The sequence below is a fragment of the Podarcis pityusensis genome (genome assembly GCF_964106645.2).
Source record: "Podarcis pityusensis genome assembly, chromosome: 14".
Classification (NCBI taxonomy): Eukaryota; Metazoa; Chordata; class Lepidosauria; order Squamata; family Lacertidae; genus Podarcis; species Podarcis pityusensis.
This window is the reverse complement of record NC_138039.1, coordinates 6,647,418-6,672,570: the sequence shown is the minus strand read 5'-3', so window position 1 is coordinate 6,672,570 and position 25,153 is coordinate 6,647,418. Positions and strand designations below refer to the sequence as shown.

General features: G+C 46.0%; 1 protein-coding gene across 3 annotated transcripts in view; it reads left to right on the top strand.

The window, feature by feature from the left end:
* The window catches only part of TOM1L2 (target of myb1 like 2 membrane trafficking protein), a 54,387-nt gene extending 29,875 nt beyond the window's left edge, over positions 1-24,512 (top strand). Inside the window, exons 13-16 of one of the 3 annotated variants that reach the window (XM_080981092.1) lie at positions 3,010-3,075; positions 9,932-9,991; positions 15,686-15,722; positions 17,945-24,512. In XM_080981092.1, coding sequence (XP_080837218.1) covers positions 3,010-3,075; positions 9,932-9,991; positions 15,686-15,722; positions 17,945-18,099 — 318 coding nt within the window. In that variant the 3' untranslated portion in view covers positions 18,100-24,512. The remainder of the gene's footprint in view (positions 1-3,009; positions 3,076-9,931; positions 9,992-15,685; positions 15,723-17,944) is intronic. The other 2 variants (XM_080981093.1, XM_080981094.1) reach the window with 2 other exon arrangements.
* The last annotated feature ends 641 nt before the right edge of the window (positions 24,513-25,153 follow it).

The window sequence follows — 25,153 nt, the reverse complement described above, 5'->3', positions numbered from 1 at the left end:
TAAATGTTATATGTAGATGGTGATACTTTAGGGGTTTTTCCAATTATTGTTATTAATTTTCCAAATTATTACAAATCCAACCAAATCACTTTAGGGATTTTTATTTAGATAAATAACCTATAAGAATACAATGTATGTTATGAATATCACTACTAGCATACATATAGAAATAATAAGCATGATACTTTTTTCAGAGATTGTTCCATTTATATTTCCTCCAGTATCATATAAGGGTTTACTTTATCTTGTATTCTCACACTCCAGTAAAATATGTTTTCAGGTTTTGTTTTTGAATCAGCTTAACATTTCTTGCAGGCGACCTTGGAAGGATATGTATCCTGAAAGGCGGGGTATAAATTATTCTATCGAGTCAATGAATGAGTAGTAGACAGGTGGAGTCTGGAAGCATTTCTGACTGGCATAGGCAAAGCATATTCTAGAATGTAGTCGTCAGTGTTCTTCAACCTTTTATTTGTACACCACCCGGGGAACTTCGTGATCAAGCAGTTTATAAATTTCTGGAAGCAGTGAAAGGCTGGCTGGGAGCCAAAACTAGGCTGAATCCTGATAAGACAGAGATGATGGGCAATTCCTGTGTCTGTGAATTAGGTGTACAAACTGTTTTGTGAGGGGTTGCACTGCCCTTGATGGAATAGGTTCTTAGTCTGGGAGTGCTTCTGGATTCTGATTTGTCACTGACTTGCCAGGTGGCTTCTGGTGTACTTAAACTTACGCTGGTCACCAGCTATGGCCATTCTCAGACCAGGATAGCCTGGCCCCAGTTGCCCATGCTCTAGTGACATCCTGCTTAGACTGCTGCAATGCTCTATTTGCGGGGCTTCCCTTGAAGGCAGTCTGGAGGTTGCAGCTAGTGCAGAATGTGGCTGCCAGGTTGGTAAGAGGTACAGCCTGATGGGCCCATGTGTCACCAGTCCCGACAGCTCTGTGCTAAATGCTGGTGGATTGCCAAGCCCAATTCAAGGTGTGGCAAGTACCTAAATGAGCAACTCCCCCAGTTTCAACCATCTCGGGCCCTGTGATCATCAGGGGGAGGCCCCTGTTGCTGGTGCCACCTCTATCCTGACCTGTGAACAAGGCCTTCTCAGCAGCAGTTATTCGTTTCTGGAATGCCTTCCCTAGCGAGGTGTTTCTGTTTCTACCCTTATTGACTTTCAGGAAAGATTTAAAAACCTTCCTGCTTACCCAGCAAATTTGGTGGTTGAAATATACTGGCTATGGCAGCCTCGAAATCAGCTACTATGATGGGCGGGCTTTTAAATGTTTTTAAATGTTTTAAAGTATTTTAAGTTTGTTTTTGCTTTAATTCAAATTGCATTGCCATAACGCTTAGATGCCAGGCTCCTTTGGAAGGAAAGACAGGCTAGAAATGTAATAAATAATAATTCTGAGAAAGCTCGCACCTTGCAGCTGGATGAGCATCCTTCTCTATTAACCTGCGCTCCTGTTTGATTCATGCTTTGGTTCCCTGGGCGGCTTGTCTTTCCCCCATCAGTGTAGCTGTTATCAGCCTACAGCGTTGTCAGTTCAAAGGGCTCCTCTGAGTTAACCCAACAGGGTCAAAGTGTGCAAAGACGTGCATGTTTTCAGACTTCACCCTCCTGCCAAGATGTCCTCTGGCCATTTTGCTCTCCAGTGTGTTCTCCAAGTGTTGGTGAACTGTAGCTCATTGTCGAAACAAAATAAAAAAATTCTTTCCAGTAGCACCTTAGAGACCAACTAAGTTTGTTATTGGTATGAGCTTTGGTGTGCATGCACATTTTCTGTCATCAGTGGTTTGTTAGAATATTCAGGAGGATCCCTAACAGATGAGAGAAAATACATTTCACAAGAATAATTGAAGCTGGTGCAGGGAGTTTACATTGCCTCTTGGTTTGGATAGGGATGCAAGGAGAAACTGCTTCCTGACTTTTCTAGAAAGTACCACACACAGAGTCATTTAAAACATGTATGCTGACCTGTTCATTAATTGGCAGGCCTGTGGAGTGTGGAGGCCTAAAATGATTTTCTTCTGGCATGTTGTTTTTAAATCCTTGCATACGGGATTACAGCCTAAATGTCCCATTGAATTTAGTGGGACTTACTCCTGAGGAGCCATTCGTAAGGATTGCATTGTTAAAACCTTAAGGTGCCTGGGTTCTGGTCGCTTAAGGCAGTGCACAGCACCTTACTGTACCTCCCTGAACAAGCTTGATCTCATGAGATTTTAGAAGCTAAGCAGAGGCATACGTTAGTAATTGGTGGGGAGATCTTAGAACAGCAGTAGCTAACCCTATCTTATTGCTTTTATATTGTAAGTTGCGGTGAGGGCGTGACTCCAGGCTAAAAGGCATGAATTTAGTAATATTGATGTATCTTCATATAAGGACGACTTGACAAGTAGTGTTTACCTGACCAGAAACTCATTTATTTGTCTGAAAAGAGTGTTTGCCTTGGACAGAGGGTCCCAGGTGGGTAACTCAGACAGCCACAAGCTGCCACTTCCTGAGGCAGTGTGCACCCGAGGGGAAAAAAGCCCTCAAAATTCTCCAGTACTCTCAGTTCACAGTAGTTTGCTGGCCAGAAAACAGAGATTGTCACTTGGGAGGAGGATGAGACTTCCTTGCAAATCAAATCAAATCAAATCCACACACACACACACACACACACACAAACACACACACAAATTTTGCCAGCTTGTATGCCTTCACCTATCAGAAAGCAAGGTGTGTTTCAGAAATGATCTACCTTTCCTTCCAAGAAATTTTCCGTTTGAAGATCTGAAAGTTGGTTTGGTTCGGGTTGTTGGTTTTTGTTTTTACTTGCCACAGGTGAGTAATAATTTACAGACCTGGGATGGGTGAAGTGGTATCTGAAGCCTGGAGGTCATGGGCTCGTCTTTAGGAAATGTTGTAATCTCTCCATCTCGCTGTTGCTTTGCCGTCTCCCTGTGTCCCCCCACCCCCAACACACCTTTTGACTTTTTAATGGGAATTTCTGTTCTCAACACAGAGGAGAGGTAAAAGTGGCAGTTCAGACATGGAGCCCATAGACAAGTGGCTAATGACGCAAGGAATGGTGAGGAGGATTTTGCCAGTCGAGTGACGCCCCACCCCCTTGTTGTCCTCACCCCCATCTCCTCCTCTAAATAGCATAACCATCCTCTGTTTACCTGTCACTCATCCTGTTGAAAGAACGCAAATTGGACAGTGCAAGGAGGTGGGTCCCCACCTGTGAAGGGGTGGGGAATTGGGACCACTGGCCAGGGTTAGGAGACCTGGGGATAGATATTTTTCAACAGGGATGTGTGGCAGCGAAGAAACATGTATGTTACCATGTTTGTTTCCAAAACTCACATGGACCTCTCCAGTTCCTTTCACTGATCCAATTTTAAAAAGAGAGAAATATATATGTGCAGTATCCACATTTCCTCCAAAACACAAGTTCTGCTCATTAAAATGGGGAGGGTTTGCCTTCGTTTCGCAAAAAATAAAATAAAATAAAATAAGTTTAATAGCCCTAAGCAGTATGACCAGAAGCTCAGATCATATTACACTGTTCAACACTTCCCTGAATTTACTCTCAGCAAGAGTTCTGCAGCAGCGGAAACAGAAAGAGGCTTCCAAGTGGGTTTCCTGCAAAACAGGGGAGTGTATCTGCTGCACTAAATATGGCTGAACATAAATGCAAATCTGTTGTTGGGGCATCCTCTTATTATTTTTTTAAATTTATTATAAATGTATTAGATTTATATGCCACCCTTCATCCAAAGATCTCAGGGTGGTTCGCAAGATGAAAAACACAAGATAAAATCACAAATAAATAGTTAAAACAAAAAACAACAAAACAATAGCCCCCCCCCAAAAAAAACCATTTAAAAGTCTGTAGAATATTAATCACCCAAAGGCCTCATTGAAAAGCAGAGAGCAGAGCTTCTATGCTGTGCTGCATCTGGGAACTGATGGTTGAGCCATTTCCTCTCCCCAGGGAAACTTGGGAACTGTAGTTGTCTGAGGGGGACTTAGCTCTGCGCACCAGCACCCTTGCTGCACTACAATTCCCAGAGTTCTTGGGCTGTGATGGGGTGGAGCTTTGACAAAGTCTTATATAGCCATTCTAGTGTAGATATACCCCTCGGGTGATTTTTCTCTTGGTGAAATCATATTACTAGCTAAGGCTAAATGTAGTCTTTAGGCAGAATGCCTTACGTCCATGGGGACTTGGAATATACTTCCATAATCCCCCTTAGCTCCTCGGAAAACATGGCACCCTGGGAGCAAAGTATCCAAGCAGGGTGACAGTTTAATATAGTGAAGACAGCGCCCTTGACCCATCCTGGCAGAGGCCAAATGTGTGTTTTCCTTCAGCTCTGCAGTCCCGGTGCCACAATGGGAGCCAAGCAGGAAAAGCTTTGAAGGACCTTGCACCCTCGCTTATGTTTAATGTGCCCTGAACTGAGGAGTAAGAAGCAAAGGGTGCCAAGCTGTAACTCTAGAGTGTGGGGAGGGTGTTTGGACTACAGCTCCCATCAGTCCCAAGCAGTGAAGCGAGTGGTCAGGGATTTGTATTCTTGCAACATCTAGAGAGCCATGGGTTCTTCATCTCTGCTTTAGAGTTCCCTTTCCTTAGAGTTGCAACTCAGCTGCCTTGCAAGAGATAAAACGTGGGGCTGAGTAGGATTGAGGGCAGGGGAGTGCGCCCAACTGAGAGGCAAAACAGAGTATCACAGTGTTCCAGAAGCTTTTGCTGCCTCCCCAAGGAGAGGAGAACAATCACTGTTGGTGAACAACTTAGGAATGAGGGGAGAAACTAGATTCAGTTAACATTTAAAGGCAAAGCCTAATTTATACTTTTCGAAACAAATGCACAAAGCAAAACGCAGCCGTCCTTCCAAATTTGCACTTTTCCGAATTGCACAACGCAGTTCTCCAGCCAGGTAATGTGTGCAAAAATGCAGCAAAAATGTGGTAAAGTGTCCATAAAAAATGGATGTATTTGTCATAATAACATGGGGAAAAAACTGCATTATATTAGGCAACAGTGCTTTGCAAAAAAAAAAGTGAGCGCAGGAGCTGTTTGCACAAACAAGCTGGTGAATTCCAATGAGGGCTTTTAACGAATTGCAAACTGGTGTGGTAATGTGGAGAACTGAACTTAAGATCTTAAAGATGATAAACTGAGTGAAACCCAAATTGACAAATTCAGCCATTCAAAGAGGGTATGTGCAACCCTCTGTATCCTGATGCCTCTGGGATAGCTCAGTCGGTAGAGCATGAGACTCTTAAACTGAGGGTTGCGGGTTCAAGCTCCACATTGGGCCAAAGATTCCTGCATTGCAGGTTGTGGTCCTTCCAATTCTAGGATTCGATTCTCTTCTATTCTCAAAAGGCGACAGTGCCTCCCTTTTCCTGTCCAGGGAGATGGGTGGGTGCATGGGAAGATGCAGAAGAAGGAAGCAGAGAGCAATTCCATGCCTCATTCCTTCTCTTACAAACATCAGGTGTGTTTAGGGAGTCTGTTTTCCAACTCTCCCCTATTGTCACTCATCCTACAATTTGGTTCTGCTTGGGTGCTGTTCCCAAGGGTCAGAGAAGCCCAGAGTATGTTTCTCTCGCTTTCTCTGCTCTATTTAAAATTGATGGGGGGAGAGTACAAAACTCTTCCTCCTGCCCTGCCCATATTTGCTGCTGGCTTGTGTTTGTTCACTTTGGGGAAAAGGATACTGCGGCCTTTGTGTCGGCCATAACAACTGTAGGGGACTGGTTTATTCCCCCTTACAGGGCATTTTAACCTTGTTTGTTTTTAATACGGATGTATTTGGCATCCCTTTAGAATTTAACTAATCCGTAACCCAGTTTTCTGTCTGAATTAGCGGTAGCTCTTAACTGTGTCCATTAATAGAGTACGTAACAGAACTGACAAACTGCAGGAGTTACAAGTGGCCTAGTACAGATGGTTCTACTCAAGTATGGCATGGTTTTCTGCTGAGGTAAAACAAAAAAGTTTTTATTTTAACATTGTCTCTTGGACCAGAAATGTTGCTCAAAATACCCTCTTCTAAAATCAGACTTTGCCAAAGAAATTAAAAAGAATGCATTCCCCTCACCTTTGTAAACTTCAGTTTTTGGTGTCATTTCATTCCACCAAACTATACTAGAATTCACGTCCCTGGTTTTATCCCATATGGTGGTTCATTATGGACCTCATCGCAAACCAGATGTTGGGAAGCTTAAGCATAGTTTGCTGTGAGATCTGAACTGGCACACCATGGTTTGCACTTGGCCATGGAGCCGGAATCCAAAACCATTGTGTCAACAACGGCTTGGCATGATGTCTGAATTGGCAAGCCATGGTTACGACCAGCAAATACCTGATACTGCATCATGACCCTGTTCTGCAACCCCAGATCTGCACAGGACAATAGCATTATTAAAGTGGTGGGAGTGCCCTTGCCACATTTCGTTCGAGACAAATTGTTCCCTTTCCAGGGTTGAGCTTGGAGAAATGCCAGTCCTTTGAGTTTGCAATGCAAGCCAACTCTGCACAGCACTGAGTAGCTGGCACTCGTGGTGTCTCATACCCACCTCCCTATATCTGGGCCAGGTTTGGAATTCCTTTAAAGTAGCTGTCGATTAAAATGACAGTGAATGAATGTTTTTAAAAACTTTAGAGGGAATGGTACAACCTGTTGGAAGGATGAGGAGAGTGTCAGGCTTGTAACCAAATCAGTATGCTATGTATGCATGTTATTTATATTGCGCAAGCTGGTAGAACCTGGGCTTGCAATCTCTTTTTCTCCTACTTACTCCCACTTGATTACTTTTTGCACAGCCTTAAGGTGAGGCTGGCACTGTCTTATGAGCTGTTGCTTGCTGGCCCAATGTAGGTCAATATCAGCATATCAGTGCAATGCTTTCTAGAACTTCCCTCTTCAGGTCATGCCAGTTGTCGGAGCCAAATGAAGATGCTGCTTTTGAAGTGCATCAGGAAAAGCTGGAACCTGCAACCTGGATGAATTGTGCAAACAGACAAAATTAATTTTGGGTACTTGCCATATTTCATGTAGTTCTGCAGCTGCTGCTGCTAGTCACACTAGCAGCTGGATCACACTCCTGGATCACACCAATAACCCGTCTAGTCCTGCATCCTGCTCTTACAGATGCCTCTGGCAAGCACATCAGCAGGACCTGAGCACATCAGCGCTCTCCCCACTTGTGATTCCTACCTAGCAAATGGTTTTCAGAGGCATCCTACCTCTGACAGTTGAGGTAAACCATAGCCATAGCCCTGTCCTCCTTTTCCAAAGCCATCTTAAGTTAGCAGCCCTTGCCACATCTTACAGAAGCAAGTTCCACCTGGCAGAGCACATCTCCACTCCCAAGCCCAGGAAATTTCACCAGAGAGGCCTGGGCTCTATGGTATCTTCTCTTTATTCTCAAGGACTAGAAGCTTGCATGCTTTACTTTTTAAATGGCCACGGTTCTACTCCTGAGTGGTGGAATTCACAGAGCCTTGTTTCATGGTTCTCTTAAAGAGAAGTGTTGGGTTGCATGATGAAACATCACATGCTCGGCTACTGCATATTTTGAAACTAAAGTGCCTTTCAAGTGTTACAGTGAAGAGGATGGCTAATCAGCAGTGGAAACGCAGGAAACCTTTGGCCCTTATATGTTTGGGAGTTACCCATCATCTCCTCTGGGGTTTCAAAACTTATTCTTCATTGGGTCCATGTTAAAGCTGACAGCTTATCCAGTCTGACTCTAGTGATCTCAAGCAGCTGTTTTCAAAGCTGTGAGGTTTTTTGGGGATCCCCATTATTCCTAAAGACCAGCTTTTCCCATTTTCCCTGCAATGTTCACCCACAAAAAAGATTTGAGTAGATTTTGGTGAATACTTGTGAGGTCCTACAGGGTGACCAGGACACTCCAGAGGCCTGGACACTGTTCTGTTTGAGCTGCCTATGCACCCTGGAACATAGGGCATTCGTTTGTAGCCCACGGAAGTTCTGTGAGAGAAATGCGGAGGTTTCTTGTCTGCATAGAACATGGACTTCACCAGTCTAGCTCAGCATTGTTTACTGTGAGTGGCAGTGGCTCTCAGGGTCTCAAGCAGGGAGCATTCTCAGCCCTACTGGAGATGCAAGGATTGAACCTATGCTCTCAGCCACAGAGTTATAGCCTTTTCCATGGAAAAGGTGCAAAGTTGGAAGTCCACTTGTCTAAAAGAACCCCTTTGGATATTTTTTTTAAAAATCTGTTATTGTCCTCTATGGATTTACTCAATTCACATATTATTAGCATTATTATTCGGCAGCTTATATGCCAAACTGGTTTCTAAGTGGTTTATTCCTCTCCAAATCAGAGCTGGAAAAAATCCTAGCCGCCCAATGTCTAATGGCAGCCCCAGTGCGAAAATGGCAGTGCGCTCTCCTCCAACGCAGGTCAGGGATAGCACCAGGAAGTGTGACACTGGTGCCTGCAGTCCTACCCATGTTGACTCAGACGTAAGCCTCATTGAATTCGATGGGGCTTACTTCCCGGTCATTTGGTGTGGGATTGCAGCCTGAATCATCCCTCTGGGACATTTGCAAACATGGACACAATGACTAGCAGAGGTACGCCCATAGCTTTCGGTTCTAGTTTTCCATCCTAGTGCAATATAGCACTAGGAGCCTTTGCTTATGCAGAAAAATACTACTTCAGCAATATGAATACCACAAAAACACTTGGACCCATAGTTAAGTTTAGTAGCATTAAATATAAAAAAATCCAACTAAGGGACAGTGTTAAGTAAAGGCTCAGCTGAGCTAAGAAATTTTGGTGGATTCCTCCATCTATTTTAGCTCCTCACCTCACGCCTGCTTCTCCTATTCCCCCACTGGGATTCATAAGAGATTCCAGTAATGCCTGTCTCTATAAGGCTTGAATATTGGACCTAATGCATTTCAAAAGCTGAGGGGGGGGGGGCGAGAGTGCTATTGCTATTCTTGTCTCTTCTCTCCTCCACCCTATGCCCCTTCCTCAGATGGACCATCTTGCCAATGAAGCCCCAGGCATTCGTTTCTAAAAAGATCTGTCCATTACTATCCCCGATTTGGAAATTTTGGAAGACCTGCAAATTTGCCATTTCCCCTCTTATCCCAGCCTTTTGAACAAAACACATTTCTATCAAGATACTAGCCCACCTGTAACCGGCAGAAGCTCTCTGGGGCTTCAGGCAGGAGTCTTTCCTAGCCCTACCTGGAAATGCTGGGAACTGAACCTGCAACCTTCTGCACGCAAGGCAAATTCTCAGCAACGAGCGGAGGCTTAGTTCTGCAGAAGAAATTGCCGGCCGCCTCCTTCCATGCACGGAGGAAGGAGTGTGCAAACCTCATCCCCGTAATGCTAAGCCACGTTTTCATGTTGCTTCTGAACCAGACCCAAGCCTTGCACCTGCAAATCAGGCTCCCTCTGTCATTGGTGCAACTCATTTCTCCCGTCTCCATTTCTTGATCCCTTGCGGTGAGCAATTGGGCATGTCACGGATACCTCTTTCTTTCATGTTTTGGATTTCACCTCCTATCCAGCCGTATCTAATATTCCAGCCTTAAGAGAACCAGGTCCTTCAAACTCAGAGCCATGCTGGCCCTTCCCCTCAGATACACAGCCAGACCCCGGCCATTTCACTCAACGCAACCTTTTTTGTTTGCCGAGATGTTTTCTTGCTTCGCTCGTTGCTTTATTTGTGGTGTTGTTGTTGTTGTTGTTGTTGTATTGCAATTCTTCACAGCGGTGATACATCTCACACAGCGTATGTTTTTTTTCTCCAACCCCCAACCCTCTTTTTTTCCCTTTCCTCTTTCCCTCTCATTCTGTGGCCATGATTGTGGATGTGTTGTGTCCTTGTTTTATTTTTTGCCTGCCTCGCTCTATCTCTTTGCTGCACTCCCTAGATTCCCGTCACACAGTCCTCTGTCATGGATGACATTGAGGAATGGCTCAGTACCGACGTGGTAAGACTCTCTTCTTTTGTTTTGCTACTTTTTTTTATTTCCTTTGATATGTTTCTGCATAAGAGGCTGCGCACATCACTCCTCTCAGTGGAAAAAAGCAACGCTGTCTGTGAGCAGCTGTGGTCGTATTGGCGCTGAGGGATTTTATTCCATGGCCCATCCAAGCGCCCCTATTTTCCAGGGACAGTCCCCGGTTTACAGAAGCCGACCCGGTTTCTGATTTGATCCCGGAATGTCCCGCTTTTCCTTAGGACATCCCTATTTTCATCAAATAAATGTTGGAGAGCATGTAATTATGTGACCCCCCGAGCCAAGGAGATAAGTAACTATGCAACCTTTAGAAAGATATCTGAAGGCAGCCCTGTATAGGATTTTTTTAAAAAATGTTTCAAGAGAAGAAGAAGAGTTTGGATTTGATATCCCGCTTTATCACTACCCGAAGGAGTCTCAATGCGGCTAACATTCTCCTTTCCCTTCCTCCCCCACAACAAACACTCTGTGAGGTGAGTGGGGCTGAGAGACTTCAGAGAAGTGTGACTAGCCCAAGGTCACCTAGCAGCTGCATGTGGAGGAGCGGAGACGCGAACCCAATTCACCAGATTACGAGTCTACCACTCTTAACCACTACACTACACTGGCTCTTTCATGTTTTATTATGTTTTTATGTTTTAGAAGCCACCTAGAGTGGCTGGGGCAACCCTGTCAGATTGTGTGTTTGGAGGGGGTATAAATAATAAAATTCTTATTATTATTATGGAATAGGATGTCCCTGTTTTCAAGGGAGAAATATTGGAGGGTATGCCATCCACACCTCAGCTTCATGTGGCTTGTGAACCCCGGTGCCTCCTTTAATTCCTCCTCGTCTGTGCAGGCATTCTCCTCCAACTGCCGCTGCCCCACACTTCTCCTTAAATTCATGTAGCTCTCCCAATTTGTATTTTCATAGCATAGGGAATCTTGAGATTTAGGGAGGAGAAACTGTGGGTGGGACAGCAGTAGTTGGAGGAGAATGGAAGAGGAGGAATTAAATTAGCAGTTCACAGTCCACATTAAGCCAGGTATGGACACGCCCTCAGATTGTGAGGGAATGCCACTGTTGAATGCTTCTCTCAAACATTTGTGTATCTCTCTCTCACACACAGTTGTAGCTCAGCCAGCCCAGTTCCTGGTGTGTTGTTTTTCTACCTAGAACATAGCATTCTTTACATACACACACACACACACACAGAGAGAGAGAGAGAGAGAGAGAGAGAGAGAGAGAGAGAGAGAGAGATAGAGAGAGAGAGAGTTCTTCAAGTTTCCCTCCTCCAGGCTTCATCCACATGCAAGATGGAGGCGTTAGCAAGCTTGGGCAACCTAAAGATTAGTAGAAATATGGGCTGGGGGTGGGGAGAGAATCAAGAGGAAATACCTAAGGAGGCAGGATGCAAGCAGACCCATGAAGTCTAAGGGTTATATCCATTGCTACTCAGAGTAGACCCACTGAAAATAATGGACTCTACTAACAGGTTCATTAATTTCCATGGGTTTATGCTAAGTATTTGGATAGAACACAGGAATGATGGCTGGCTGCTGATGGGGAGGCGAAGGGGAAAGCAGGCAGAGGGGGAGGACATGGAATGGAGTGTTCTGGAAAAGGGCACGACTGGCTGGCTGGCTTGCATTCTGAACAAGAGCGCTCCAGCTTGTGACGTTTTGTTCCCAATCCTGCAGGGAACTGCAGGTGCATATTTACACATGAACACTCCCTCCTACTATAATAATAATAATAATAATAATAATAATAATAATAATAATTTATAACCCACCCATCTGGCTGGGCCTCCCCATTTACTCTGGGCAGCTTCCAACAAAACATTAAAATACAGTAATGCAACAGACATTAAAAGCTTCCCTAAACAGGGCTGCCTTCAGATGTCTTTTAAAAGTCTGGTAGTTGTTCTTCTCTTTGACATCTGGTGGGAGGGCGTTCCACAGGGCGGGTGCCACTACCGAGAAGGCCCTCTGCCTGGTTCCCTGTAACTTGGCTTCTCACAGTGAGGGAACCACCAGAAGGCCCTTGGAGCTGGACCTCAGTGTCCGGGCAGAACGATGGGGGTAGAAACACTCCTTCAGATATACTAGAATCTTATTTCCACTTTATTCTGCAATGTAAGTAGACCAGACCATCCCCATGAATGAAACGGTAGAAGGGACTGTATCTCTAAAGGTGAAGAGCCATGAGCATCAATAGCCTCCTCTGTGCTGGGGGGGAAAAAGGAAGATCCCAAAAGTAGCCAAAATACCCACCTTATAAGGAGCAAGCCTATCACAACAGGGAGAGGGCTAGGCTGCAGCCTTTCTCTGTGGTGTGCTAGTTTCTACTTGAGGTTTTGTTTTGCTTCTCTTTGAGGGGCATTCAGCAATCATGTTTTGTTTTTTTTAATAAGATATTTATTGAGATTTTCAAAATGTTACAAAATAAAAATAGAAAAAGAAAAAAGTACAAAATAAAAATGGTTTAAAACAACTCAATCTTTCCATTACTTATTTTTCATTAGCTTGTTTCCCGGACCTCCTCACGCCTCCCTTTTTTTATATTCCAATTCAGTTTGTTGGTTCAGCAAATCCTTACCCTCTTTGTTTATCCTAGTCTTTAATCTTAAAATATTATAACGTTAAATTTTTACCTATTAATAATCCATTTTTCATATTCCCTTATAGTATTACAGCTGAAAACTGTAAAAACATGTTTATTTGCCTGACATGCTGTGCAGTCCATTCTGCTGCATGCATAGGCCAGTTCCAGGAGAGGCAGCGCAAGGCCATAGGCTGAGGTAGGGGAGGAAAGTCAGAGGTGTGTGCAGGGATCATACAGTGGTGCCTCGCAAGACGAAAAGAATCCGTTCCGCGAGTCTCTTCGTCTTGCGAAGCAAGCCCATTAGTGGTTTAGCGGATTAGCGCTATTAGCGGCTTAGCGGGCTTAGCGGATCAGCTGATAAGTGGCTTAGTGGCTTAACGGATCAGCTGTTAAGCGGCTTAGCGGATCAGCTGATAAGCGGCTTAGCGATCAGCTGTTAAGCGGCTTAGCGGATCAGCTGATAAGCGGCTTAGCGGCTTGGGGAAAAGGGGGGGGGGAAACCCCGCAGGAACTCGCAAGACATTTTCGTCTTGCGAAGCAAGCCCATAGGAAATTCGTTTTGCGAAGCACCTCCAAAACGGAAAACCCTTTCGTCTAGCGGGTTTTCCGTCTTGCGAGGCATTCGTCTTGCGGGGCACCACTGTATTTATTCATTCCCTCCCTCCCTGCTGCTATGCAAGTAAGTAGCCCATCAGCAGGGAGGGGAGGGATTTTAACTTAGCCCTCTTTCAGACATACTAGTTTACCTAATGAGAACTCTCTCTCTCGCTCATGCATCCCCCTCTCTCAAGTGGTACCCGTATTTTTCGCTCTATAAGATGCATCAGACCATAAGACACACCTAGTTTTTGGAGAAGGAAAACAAGAAAAAAAATATTCTGGATCCCAGAAGCCGGAACAGCAAGAGGGATCGCTGCGCAGCGAAAGCAGCGATCCCTCTTGCTGTTCTGGCTTCTGGGATATCCTCACAGCCTGCATTCGCTCCATAAGACACACACACATTTCCCCTTACTTTTTAGGAGGGAAAAAGTGAGTCTTATAGAGCAAAAAATACAGTATATCCCAGAATCTGCTTAACCTCCCCTGCCCACCTGTTTAATTCATAGAATGGCTCTCTAATTCGAATGTGTGTTTGGAGGGTGGTATATATATATATCTTTATATCTGCATATGGAGACTGATTTTGAAAAATAAACAGAGCAAAATATGGTCCCTCCCAGATGTTTTGGGCTACAACTACCTTCAGCCCCAGCTACCATAGCCAATAGTCAGGGATGATGGGAGTTGTCACCCAGAACATCTAGAGGGCAAAGCAATGGCTTTCTATGTGTGTGTTTTTAATTTATTTGTAATATTTTATTAAGGCTTTCTGCCATTGAATTGTTACTATTAGCAGTGGTTGCTCTGAATGTAGAGTCCCGAGCTGACCAAAGAAAGGCAGGGAGGTGCGCCCGAGTTTTTGCATGTGGGCCGAAATGCTGGAGCTGGAGGTGGGACTGCCCTGGCTGCTGCTGAGACGCCACCAGGCAGTAGGTCCACTGCGCTCCAAATGATCATGCAGGGCCGGCCCTACGGTGAGGCAGAGTGAGGCAGCTGCATCAGCTGCCCTGTTCACCTCTAGGCTAGCCTGCTGCCCTCAAGTGCCATGGAAGACACTTTTATCAGCACTGGAGTAAGATTCAACTGCCAGCCCAAGTGGGTTCTGTATGTTCCTTGTGGGAGGGCACCATCCTGTCCCTCAGCTCAGGCAGCAAAATGTCTTGAGCCAGCCCTCAAGATGTAGGTCTGTTTGGATGTTCAAAGCATCAGGAATCTCCAAGCTGAGGGAGGAGAAAGTTTGGGACAGCAGTAGTTGGGAGAACACCACATGGACAAGGGGAAATTAAAAGAGGAACCAGGGATTCATAAGCCACATTAAGCCGGGGTGTGGATGGACCCTATGATACCTCCCTTTCCCCCTCACCCAAATTCCTGGAACCGTCTCCTTTGGGGTGGCGGAATGCAGCAAATGAAGACGCAGCGTTTAAAAATAAATGAGAAGAACTTAATTGTTTTTTAAATCCCTTCTATACTGCTTTTCGTTTATAAAGCAGTTCACAATTTTTACATGAAAACAAATCAATAAATAACAACAATTGAGCCATCCAAATAGTCATTACACATAATTACAGCAAACACAGTAGCTGTATAAAACAACAACAAACAAAGCAAAATCCTCAGTGTCAGCAGTCAGGAGATTACAGGGCAAACATCAAGGTCTTCAGCTGTCTGCAAAAGCATCCCATCACTGAGGATTGCCTAATCTGCATAGGAAGCTAGTTCCAGAAAATGGGAAAACCAAACCTTAGTAGACCACGGTATGATCAGGAGGGCTCTCCCTGCAGATCACATGCCTGATAAATGCAAAAGAGGACAGAAGACCTACGGCTGCTCCAGCCTTTAATTTTGCTTGTGAAACTGCTTGCCGTTTTGTGCATGAAGGCTTTCAACCCACTGCTCAGGGGCACACTGTGGATTCTATTCCAACTTTTTACATCCAATCATTTTTCCTATAATTGATTTTTATTCCAGACCTTGGGCTGGGGTGGCGGTGGGTTGGGGAGTCTCCTGTCCAGCAAGTGTTTCTTAACGACTTCTTGGCTTGCCCGTGTGATGAAGAACTTGCTTGCATTCCTGTAGTAGTCCATCCATGGCCCCCTTTTTAGTGGAGGTGTAAGAAAAATGGTTATTTGGGGTCCCTGTTTTGATGTGACCCTGACTTGAGTTGGAAAAGGCCTGTTCTCCTCCTCCTCTCCTCTGATGAAAAGGACAAGATAGTGGAGACAGCCACTGCCCGTGGCACAATTGTACTTGTTCCTTTCAGAGAAGGAATATTGGTTGGTCTAGTTTTAAGATGTGTACATCACACTAGCTGTGTACATGCCATCAACTGACTTTAATGGTGCACCTGGTTATTTTGATTGCTCCGTTCCAGTGCTGGAAGCACCTTAGAGGTATGAACTACGCAGGGACTTTCTGAGCATGTGCTGATATTTCTTTTCTCTTCCCCAACCCCACTTTCATTCCAACTGCAGAAAGGAGATGAACTGGAAGAAGGAGTGACAAGTGAAGGTAAACAAGCAAGCATGTGGGAGGGGGAAAACACACACACAAACTCAAGTAAAATTCTTGCAAGGCACAAAGCCACCTGCAGGACTCTGTGTGTTGTGATACCTTGGGAGCGCAGGAAAGAAGTTCAGAATGTGGCAGGCAGGATGGTCTTTAAAAGAACAAATACTTTCTTAGAAACAGTGTATAACAGAATGAAAAATAAGCAAAAAAAGTTTTTTTTAACAAATATGAAGTTGACATCCATGGCAGAGGTCGATTGATTCAGCTGGGAAAACTTGTCGGGACAAATGTGTCTTAAATGGTTTCTGAAAAGTGCAGAGAGCGAGCAGCTTCCTGTTCTCCAAAAAACGTGGCCATGTGAGATACCTGGCGTCGGCAGGAGGGAGGGCCTGTAGTGCCCTGCATATTTCCTTGCCGCTCCCTAAAAGTTATGCAAAATGGGAGACATTTAATACTTTCTGCAGTATTCAGCTTTGGGGGCAGATGGGGCTCGTCAGCCTGGGAAGGAAGCCTGTCTAGGAGAAGGAAAACTATGATCCTATGCCTCCGCTGCTTTGCGGCTATACTCATTCGTGAGAAACCCCAAGAAAAAAAATCCATGCCTACTGCCTTGGAAGATATCTTCGAGAGAAGAAAAGGCTAAGGAGTAAACCCTACACAATTAGGGAGTGGAGTGCCTAAGGCAGTTGAATGGCATCTCGTATGCCTTCTTCCGTTAACTCCTGCAGCCAGTGCGGAGCCAGATGTACTGCTCTGCTTTCCTTTGGACCACATCAGCAAGGCCAAGAGGACCACATCAGCAACCCAGGACCTTTCGCCCTGGAGAGGTCACTTTGGTGCTGCTGATGCAGCAAAAACAGTGTAGGAGTCAGCAGATATGAGTTACTGGTCTCTGCAGCCACAGCAGGCGCTGTGATTCTTCTGCAGTTTGACTTCACCCCCAGAGGTGCACTTCATTGTCTCTCGAGACAGCTTGATGCCAATAAGTTGGGGGCAGAATTTTATTTGAGGCAGAGAACACACAGACCAGGATGGATAACACCATACTGTTTTGTGTTGGTTTGTGTGCACAAGTGGTCTTTCTTAGAAGCCATTATCAGGGCAATCATCCCTTGGAGTTCAATCAAGCCCTTATTGCAGAGAGCCAATGGGCTCTGATTTCTGACAAGGGAACAGTGGATCACACCCCACCTTTTTTTAGGTATCCCTGGCTACCCTGGTGCCCTCCAGGTATTTTGGACTAGCAACTCCCTGTTGGAGTTCATAGTCCACGTGCAGCTTGGCAAGTGAGCAATTAGTGTTTTGACTACAGGCTAGGGAGACAGCACAGGAGAAATTTGCCTGGAGTAATAGCTCGGTGATTGGCTGAGGTCTCTCATATAGGCAGCATGACCTATGACATTGTTTGGCTAGTTAGGAGTATTCTGGAGTGCTTGGAGAGTGATGACGTTCGTGTCTGTATATAGTAACTTGTATATAGCTTGTGACTTGCTGCCGTATATATTAAACTACAAAATCAAGTTACAAGTCATCAGCTTTGTTGCTGATCGTCATCTTGACTGAGCAATCTCGATCGTTGCCTAGGAAAAGCTGCCCTACTCTGCTAAGTTGTGCATCATTGAAGAAGTTCAGAGTTGAAGAGACTGGTCCTAGTAGCATGCAAAAGGACTTCAGAAAGTGTTCACAGGCTTCGGAGTTTTAACACTCCCATCATGCTGTGCTGGCTGGGACTGATGGAAGCTGTAGTGCAGAACATCTGGAGAGCACCAGGTTGGCCAGGGATGTTTTGGGGCAGCCTGAGGGCCACATGCCCTTCTGGGTGACAGCAGTGGTGGGCATGGGCAGAGGTAAAAGTGGGTAGAGCAAAGAATGTGAAAGTGACCTTTTCCCAGTAGATTCATTTCATGCATACATGCACACCCCTTTCTGTCCTCCATTCAGGCAAGCAGGAAGCATAATCAGAATTCAAGGAAACATGGCTGAGGCTTGGGAGGTCAGGGAGAGTCCTGAGGGCCCGATAGAGAGCCTTTGGCCCCCCAAGGCCTGAGGTTCTCCATTTCTGCTTTAGGGCATCTGCCGCAAGAGGCCCTTTTGCAAGGGGGGGGGGCAGTTTTGCAGAGCTGCATAGCCCCCGCAGGCATCCTCGTGCCATAGCTTGCGGCAAAGTTCCTTTAGCCCTAAATCGCAACATAAACTCTTTATTATGTTTAAAAATCCTGCAGAGTTTGACAAATTCCTAGAGGAGCGCGCCAAAGCTGCTGAAAGGATCCCCAACCTGCCCTCGCCACCTCAGGAGGAGCCCACGCCACCGACGACGGCAAACCCCCCAAGTAAAAAGAAGCCGGAGCGCTCGGAAGACGCCCTCTTTGCCCTGTGACGCTCCTTCCTCGGCTCTTCTTCCTCGTGTGCGTGTGTGGAGGAAGGCAACCGCGCAGTCCAGCGGCCTCCTCGTGCTCTCCAGCTAGCGACGAGCTCCCTTTGCCCCTCCTGGGTTCCATAGATGGCCTCTCGTACCTCTTGGAAGCGATCCAGCCCGAATAAGCTAACATTTCACAGAGTATTTACATCCAGCCTTGTCACTTCTGTGGCTGTCCTTGGCCACTCGCTAAGCTCCTTCTCTCTCGCACCCACCCACCCACCCACCCAGGTCAATACCAAGACCCTCTCTCTTTTTTAATAATAATAATAATGCATGAATTCTTTCTCATCTCACCTCCCCGCATTCCTGGCAGACCCAGAACAGAGTTGTGCAGAGGGCAGTCTTGTCTTTGATTTAAGCCAAAACCTCCTTTCTCCCACAAGCCAGTCCAAAGTGCAACATCCTTGGTGCATCTCTGATAGTGGATAAGTGTGTTTAGGTGCCTGTTTCTCAAGAACCGGCGTAGCCTTCCCATAGGTTGAACACAAAATCAATTTATTGTCTTGCTCCAGGCCCAGAATTTGGTGCCATGCGTTGCCTGTTCCCCCTCCCCAGCTAGGTTGTGGATCTTTTTTGTGGGATGTTTGTTTGGCTTTCTGCCCTAATGTGGTCAACTGCAGTGAGGATTGTGACCTGGCTCTGATAGGTAGGCCGTGTTTCTTAGTGGGTACACTGTCTCTACAAGGAAGAAGAAGCTCCCCCCCCCCCCCCCAAAATGGGCAGTCTTTAAAGTAGTGTCTGTGTTTGCCAGGTGGACTCCTGGCACACACATACCAAAGGCCTGCTTTGCATGGGTGTATGTGAGACGCACACACGCACGGACGTGGAGACGGGTTTAGAATAGATCCTCTGTCCTTGCCACAGAGCTTCAGAAAGCAGAGGTGTCACTGAGAATCCTGGGAGTACGATCCGGCCACAGCTGGGCTGCTGTGCGCATTGCAAGGAAGGTGCACTTTAAATTTTGAATGGAGAAGCTTCAATGAGTAGCAAGAGACCGTGTGGTGCATAGTCTGGAATGACGACCCTTGTTGGCACCTCGGCTGCTGCGTTCTAAGTGATGGCTTTCCCTGTCTTGTCTGCGTGCCCCTCTGCCTCTGCTAGCACCCCTGAAGTTGCTGTCAGGATTTCCAGGCTGTGCCAAATTCTCGACAGGGTACTTGTCTTTGGCTTCTCTGGCCTCCCAACAAATCCCCTGCCAAGTGGAGTTAGAGAAGGTAAAAGTGACCCTTTTAGTATAGGAGTTGATCTTGCTTGCTGTTGCTTTGCTGGTCCAGTGCGACTGCCACTTCCTGGGCCTCCATACGACTGGTAACTTGGGGTGATGAACCTGTATGGATGTTTTGCCTGGCAGAGAGAGGTGCTCTGAGATGGGAGCACCCCACGCGATCCACTGACAATTTAGTGTGTGGTTTCAACCTGTCCAAGGGTATAATGTAGGGTCTATCCAGGAGGAAAGTAGCAACTGCCCCCTCCCTAGGAACATGTCACGTATTTGTGCAAGATTCAATCAAACCATGGGAGTTTAGTTCTGCTTTGTGGTGGAACTGTCTGTCATATATGGTTTGACCTCCTGCCTTGCAGTTAGTTCTGCTGTTTTGATCCCAGGTCCTAGTCTTGATGTTTGACTTGGTCCACCCCCATGCAGCAGAGTGATGTGGTAGAGACCTATGGTAGCTGAGTGGGCTGCACCACTTCCGCGTTTTAAATATTCCGTACAAATCAAAAGCCAGCGCAGCAGGCAAAGGAGCGTGCTGGAATCTTTACTTGTTACAGTGTTAGGTCTCTATTTGCTATGAATGTTTACAAGGAGTAGTATTCAAAAAGGGCCCTCTAACAGCCGCAGTCTGAAATGATACTGCCCCATTCTGCTACCTCTTGCACCGTCCGCTCAGCAGATGTATGCTTTTAAAAGCTCATGCAACCGGAAGCCCTGTTTTGGACGTGGCTGTTCGATAAGTTGTCTGGCCCCATGTCTAGTCCGGTTGGATGGTGGTTTCTCCACCTGCTTGTGTGGATATTGTGGCACTACTCCTAAGCAAGAATGTTTGGGTAACCTTTGTGCGTGTGTGTGTGTGTGTGTGTGTGTGTGTGTTGCATGTTGACCTTCCAACGCTGTGATCTGGCTTCCTGGCTACTTTTAAGTAGGAGGACCAGGTCTCTAGCACAGGGCTCTGTCTCTAGCACGTAGAGTAGAAACCAGTTGTGTCCATTCCATTGCTTTGTAGTAGCTCAGCACTGGGGAACCTGTGACCCTCCAGATGTGACTGAACTGGAGCTCCCATTATCCCTGATCATTGAGTGTGAGGGCTGGGGCTTACGGCAGTTGGATTCCCAGCAACAGCTTGAAGGACACAGGTTCCCCATCCCTGTTCCAGCAGCGTCGAGATCCCTTTAGAGGTGGATTTGTTGCAAGGAGAAGAAAAGCAGGCAGCCATTGCCGGCTGTTTTCGCAAAGCGGAGAAGAATCTCATCCAGTCTAGGCTTGGTGAGAAATGAAATGACTTATTAGTGTCAGAGAGATGCGGACATTTTTGCTTCCACCCTGCCTAGATGCTCCCTAACAGGGGCAGTTCCTGCTGCAGGAGGAAGGTCCCTTGGCTCAAGAGCCCTCGGTTGTTCCCGCGACGACCCAGCTCTTTCGCCTGTAGCTAGATGCCCTCGGAGCAAGTAAACTTAGGTTTCTGGCTATGTCCTAGCACAGCCTTCCCACAACCTGGTGCTTTCCAGAGGTTTTGGACTGCAGCTCCCAGAACATCTGGAGGGGCACCAGGTTGGTCTGCAGCACTCACCGAACACCTGCCAGAGCTTTTTTGGGAGTTTCCCTAGCGTCTCATATCCCAATAACCTCCCATTGCTTCCTTGTGACGCCCAAACTGGGAAGTTGAAATTTAAATATATTTCATCCCTTTGTCCTTATTTCCACAGGCCTTTCTGCCCTCAGTTTTACTTCCTTGCTCTCCAACCATCTTCACCATTGCCGTATTCATAGGGGTGAAGAGAGAAGGGGCTGTCTATTGTATTAGAGGCCAAAAGTGAGGGAAGGCTCTTGACCCCAGGTGGCATAATCCACAAGAATGTGGGACTATCCATTAAAAAAATAAATCCCTTATCTGTGTTAGGAATCACTAAATGACACTAAATTATTGTTGGGATCCTTGCTCAAACACTAATGAGGCCCTTCATTTAGGCTTTGGATATTTATTTTTGGCCTGATCCTGTAGGAAGTTTCTTGGCATCATCTCCACTGAAGTGAGCGGGAACTTGTACGAGAAAAATCCCTGCTGGATTGGGACCTTAATTGTTACCTCCCTTCACCTGTTCCTTTTTTTTTTTTTAAAGAAACACATCTCCTACAGCATCTTTATTAACACCTCTGTGTTCTGAGGTGTCAGAACGAAGAAAACGAATTGTTTCCGTTTAAAATATATTCCATGTGTGAGGAGGTGCATAGCATGTTCCTTCTCTACCACCAACCCCCCCCCCCTTTTAAAGTGTTATGCGTAGAATTCAAATCTGTATAAGACTGGTGCAATAGCAAAACCTGTTACGAATTCTTAGGCTATGAAGAAATTGTTAAATAACCACGTGTGTGCTGGGGAGGAGAAAGCACCTTTAAATTATAACGAAGTTTCTTAGAAATGGAAAGTGACCATTTGGCCATTGTCCTGGCCATACAGCTGTGCAGTTGTCGCCATCCTGGTTCCTTCCAGATGTTTTGTACTGCAACTCCCACCACCCATCTGGGTCTGATGGAAGTTTTAGCCCAAAACATCTGGAGCACACAAAGTTTCCAAAGACTGGCCTCCAGCACCTGTCTCTCTGTCCCTATCTGCATTATACATTTAAAGCCGTATCATATCACTTTAAACAGTCATGGCTTCCCTCAAAAAATCTGGGAAGTGTAGCTTGTCCAGGGAGCTGAGAGGAGGTCCCTATTTTTACAGAGCTATGATTCCCAGAGTTCCCTGGGAAGAAGGAAGGGTTGTTCAACCAAACTGGGAATTGCAGCTTTGTGAGGGGATCAGGGGTCTCATAACACCTCTCAGCACCCTTAACAAACCTCAGTTCCCAGGATTCTTGGGGGGAAGCCATGACTGTTTAAAGTGGAATGGCTGTGTTTTAAACTAATAGTGTGGATGGGGCCATAGCCTTTGGGGGAAGACAGTGAAACCTTCCAGCTTCCAGGAAGAATGGGAAAGAATGAAACGGGGGCAAGGAGGCTTCCAGCCATAGCAAGAAGACCACATTCTTTCCCATTCCCTAGTCGGAGACCTGCCTCTCTGGAGCATTTGCTACCAGCTTCTGTTGGCCCAGACCTCAAGCCTGCTGTCCACAGCGCAATGGCTCTCTGTAGCTGCTGCATCTTGGTAATCTGGATAAGAAGATACCCGTCCCGTTGACACTGCTGTTACAGCAGGAGAAGCTGTGCCTGGTCTTTTCCTGGTCACTCCCCATCCCTGTCCTGTGAGGACAGGCAGAGGAGGAACAAGAGGGGTCCAGGGATGGGGAAGCACTTTTTCCTTTGTAAAAGAAGGTTGCTGGGGTTCTAGTTCGCTGCCAGCCCTTCATCTGGGTGGTGGCTGGCAGATCAGTGAAGAAAGTGTCCCCAACACAGGATATGGGGGTATTTTAAACCTTTCCATTTCACTTTCCCCCTGCACAGACAAAAGAACGCCAGAGCTGCCTCAGCGCTCACTTCTGGCAGTCTAGCATGCATCGAACCTTCATTTCCCAACCTGGAACCTTCCAGATGTTTCAAACTACGTTGCCTCCAACCGGCTGGGGCTGATGGGAGTTGTCGTCTAAAACTGGGGAAAGTCTGATTCAGTCCCTGTGAGGATCAAAGAGAGGCGAAAGCATATTCTACTGGTACTTACTGTCAGGATAAGAAGGACTGGTGCAGGGCATGGGATCCCCCTGGTTGATGGCCTATTGACCCCACAAACTTTAAACCTTTGACTCTGTTTTTGTGTCTCCCACCCAAATGATCTCTGGGAAATGCCTGTCTGCAAAGAGGTGAGATGCATTTAGCACAATTCATGGCACTCTCCCAACGCAACAGTTCCCAGGGGTCTTTTTTTTGCAGGAGGGGGGGGTGCAGATCATAAACGATGGTTTTTGTAGGTTGAAGCGGTCTCAATCCAGTTTAAAATGTCTCACGTGGATAGGTGAGCTTGCCACTAAACCACAACTCCCATCATCCCTGACCATTGGCCATACTGGCTGAGGCTGTTGGGAGTCCCGGCAACGCCTGACGTTGCCACAGGTTCCCGATTCTTAAACAGAAGTGAGGAACTTGGGTGTTTATTTGAGCCGTCTTTTCAGGCTTAGCCTGGAAAGCAAGCTTAACATGGTCTCATGACCTTTCAGGAGAGCACAGAAGGTATGGAGGAAGTATGGACCCAATTCTTTGCTCAACCCTCTGGTGTTAAATGCTGACTTTAAAGTTAATAGCTGCAGCCATAGAAGCATCAACACAGGGTGGCCTTGGATGAATGGCAGCTGCAGGATAGCAGTCGAGAATTGGGCCCTTTTAATTATGCAGCATCTGGCGTGAACACTTGGCCTCCACCCTGCTTTGATACCTACAGAAGTACGGACCACACCTGAATTTGTGATCCCACAACACCCTTTTATAATCTCACAGGAAGTGGCTTGTTTAGAAATGTCCAAATCTTCTGTACAGTCCTTTTGAATCTTAGGCATGCAGTGACGGAACCTGCTAACTATTTGGATTTTAAAACAAACAAAACACCAATCCTGGCCTTTTGTGGTCCTGGTTCCTCATATAACCCCACACTCTGTTTCCTGCTCTTATTTCTCCATAGCAAGCAAATGCTTCTACAGAACTTCCTTATTCAGTGGGGTTCCTCTGCCCTCCGAGAAAATTAGAATGAGCTCCCCCCCCCCCCCACGTCTGCTAACTGTTGCAATAGCATCACCCCACCGTAACCTGTGTCATAGTGTCTCCATCTGTATATTTTTTTAAAAGCTCTAGGCGTGTCCAGATTAAAAGTGGATAATATTTATTTACTGAAAATATTTGTTTGTTTTGTTTGTTTGGGGGAGAAGGTTGGTGGGCAGGGAAAGGGAATTAATTGTTTTTTAAAAATGTAAAGACAGCTATGTAAAAATTAATTCTTTAAATGCCTTTAAAACTATCCTGGCTTCTCTCTCTCTTTCTCTCTCTCTTTCCTTTTTAGTGACGGTGTTCTTTGTGTGAGCGAAAACCTGCTACACGGTTTTTGCATCAGGATGTATTAATTAACCTGCTGTCACTTAACTCTTGTCTGTCCGTCGGTCTCTGTACATTTTTTTTCTCCTTTCATTCTTGCATGTGAAATACTCCAATAAAATACCGTTAGTGCAAACCTGTACAGCGATAACGACTAGACGTGAATGTTGGCCGTGTGGTGATGGATTGAATGTATTGCCCAGTCGCATCCCAGGATCTAAATCATCTGGAACTTTGAACAGGTATCTTTAACCTTTTCAGACCCAGGACCCGCTTTTAAACCCCAACATGCTTTGGGGGACCGAATTCTTAATCTCCAGCTGCATATTTGCATGGTGGCAGTGCTCCTGTTGCAACCTATTTTGCATCAGGCTGTGTGACCCACCAGTGGTTCTCAACCCACAAGTTGGAGACCATTGGCTTTGAACATAAAAAGGAGCTCGATGGAACAGGCCAAAGACTCATCTAGCTCGCTGTTCTTTTCTCCCATTGGTAAGCCAGATGCTTATGGCAAGCTCCCCCCCCCCAACATGAATGTGTTCCTAAATACCAGCAGTATTTACTGGGTGACAGTTTTAAAAGCATGGGGGGGGGGGGAGAGTGAGAAAAAAATCCTCTTCCATACCTCTTCCACACTACGCAAAAATTTATAACCCTCTTATCATGATGACATCCTTCCCCTTCCAGATAAGTGTCTTTAAACTAAAAAGTCCAAAATACTTTTTCCTATATAAAATTAAATCCATGCACCCACCCTGAATTGGGCCAGGATGCTGG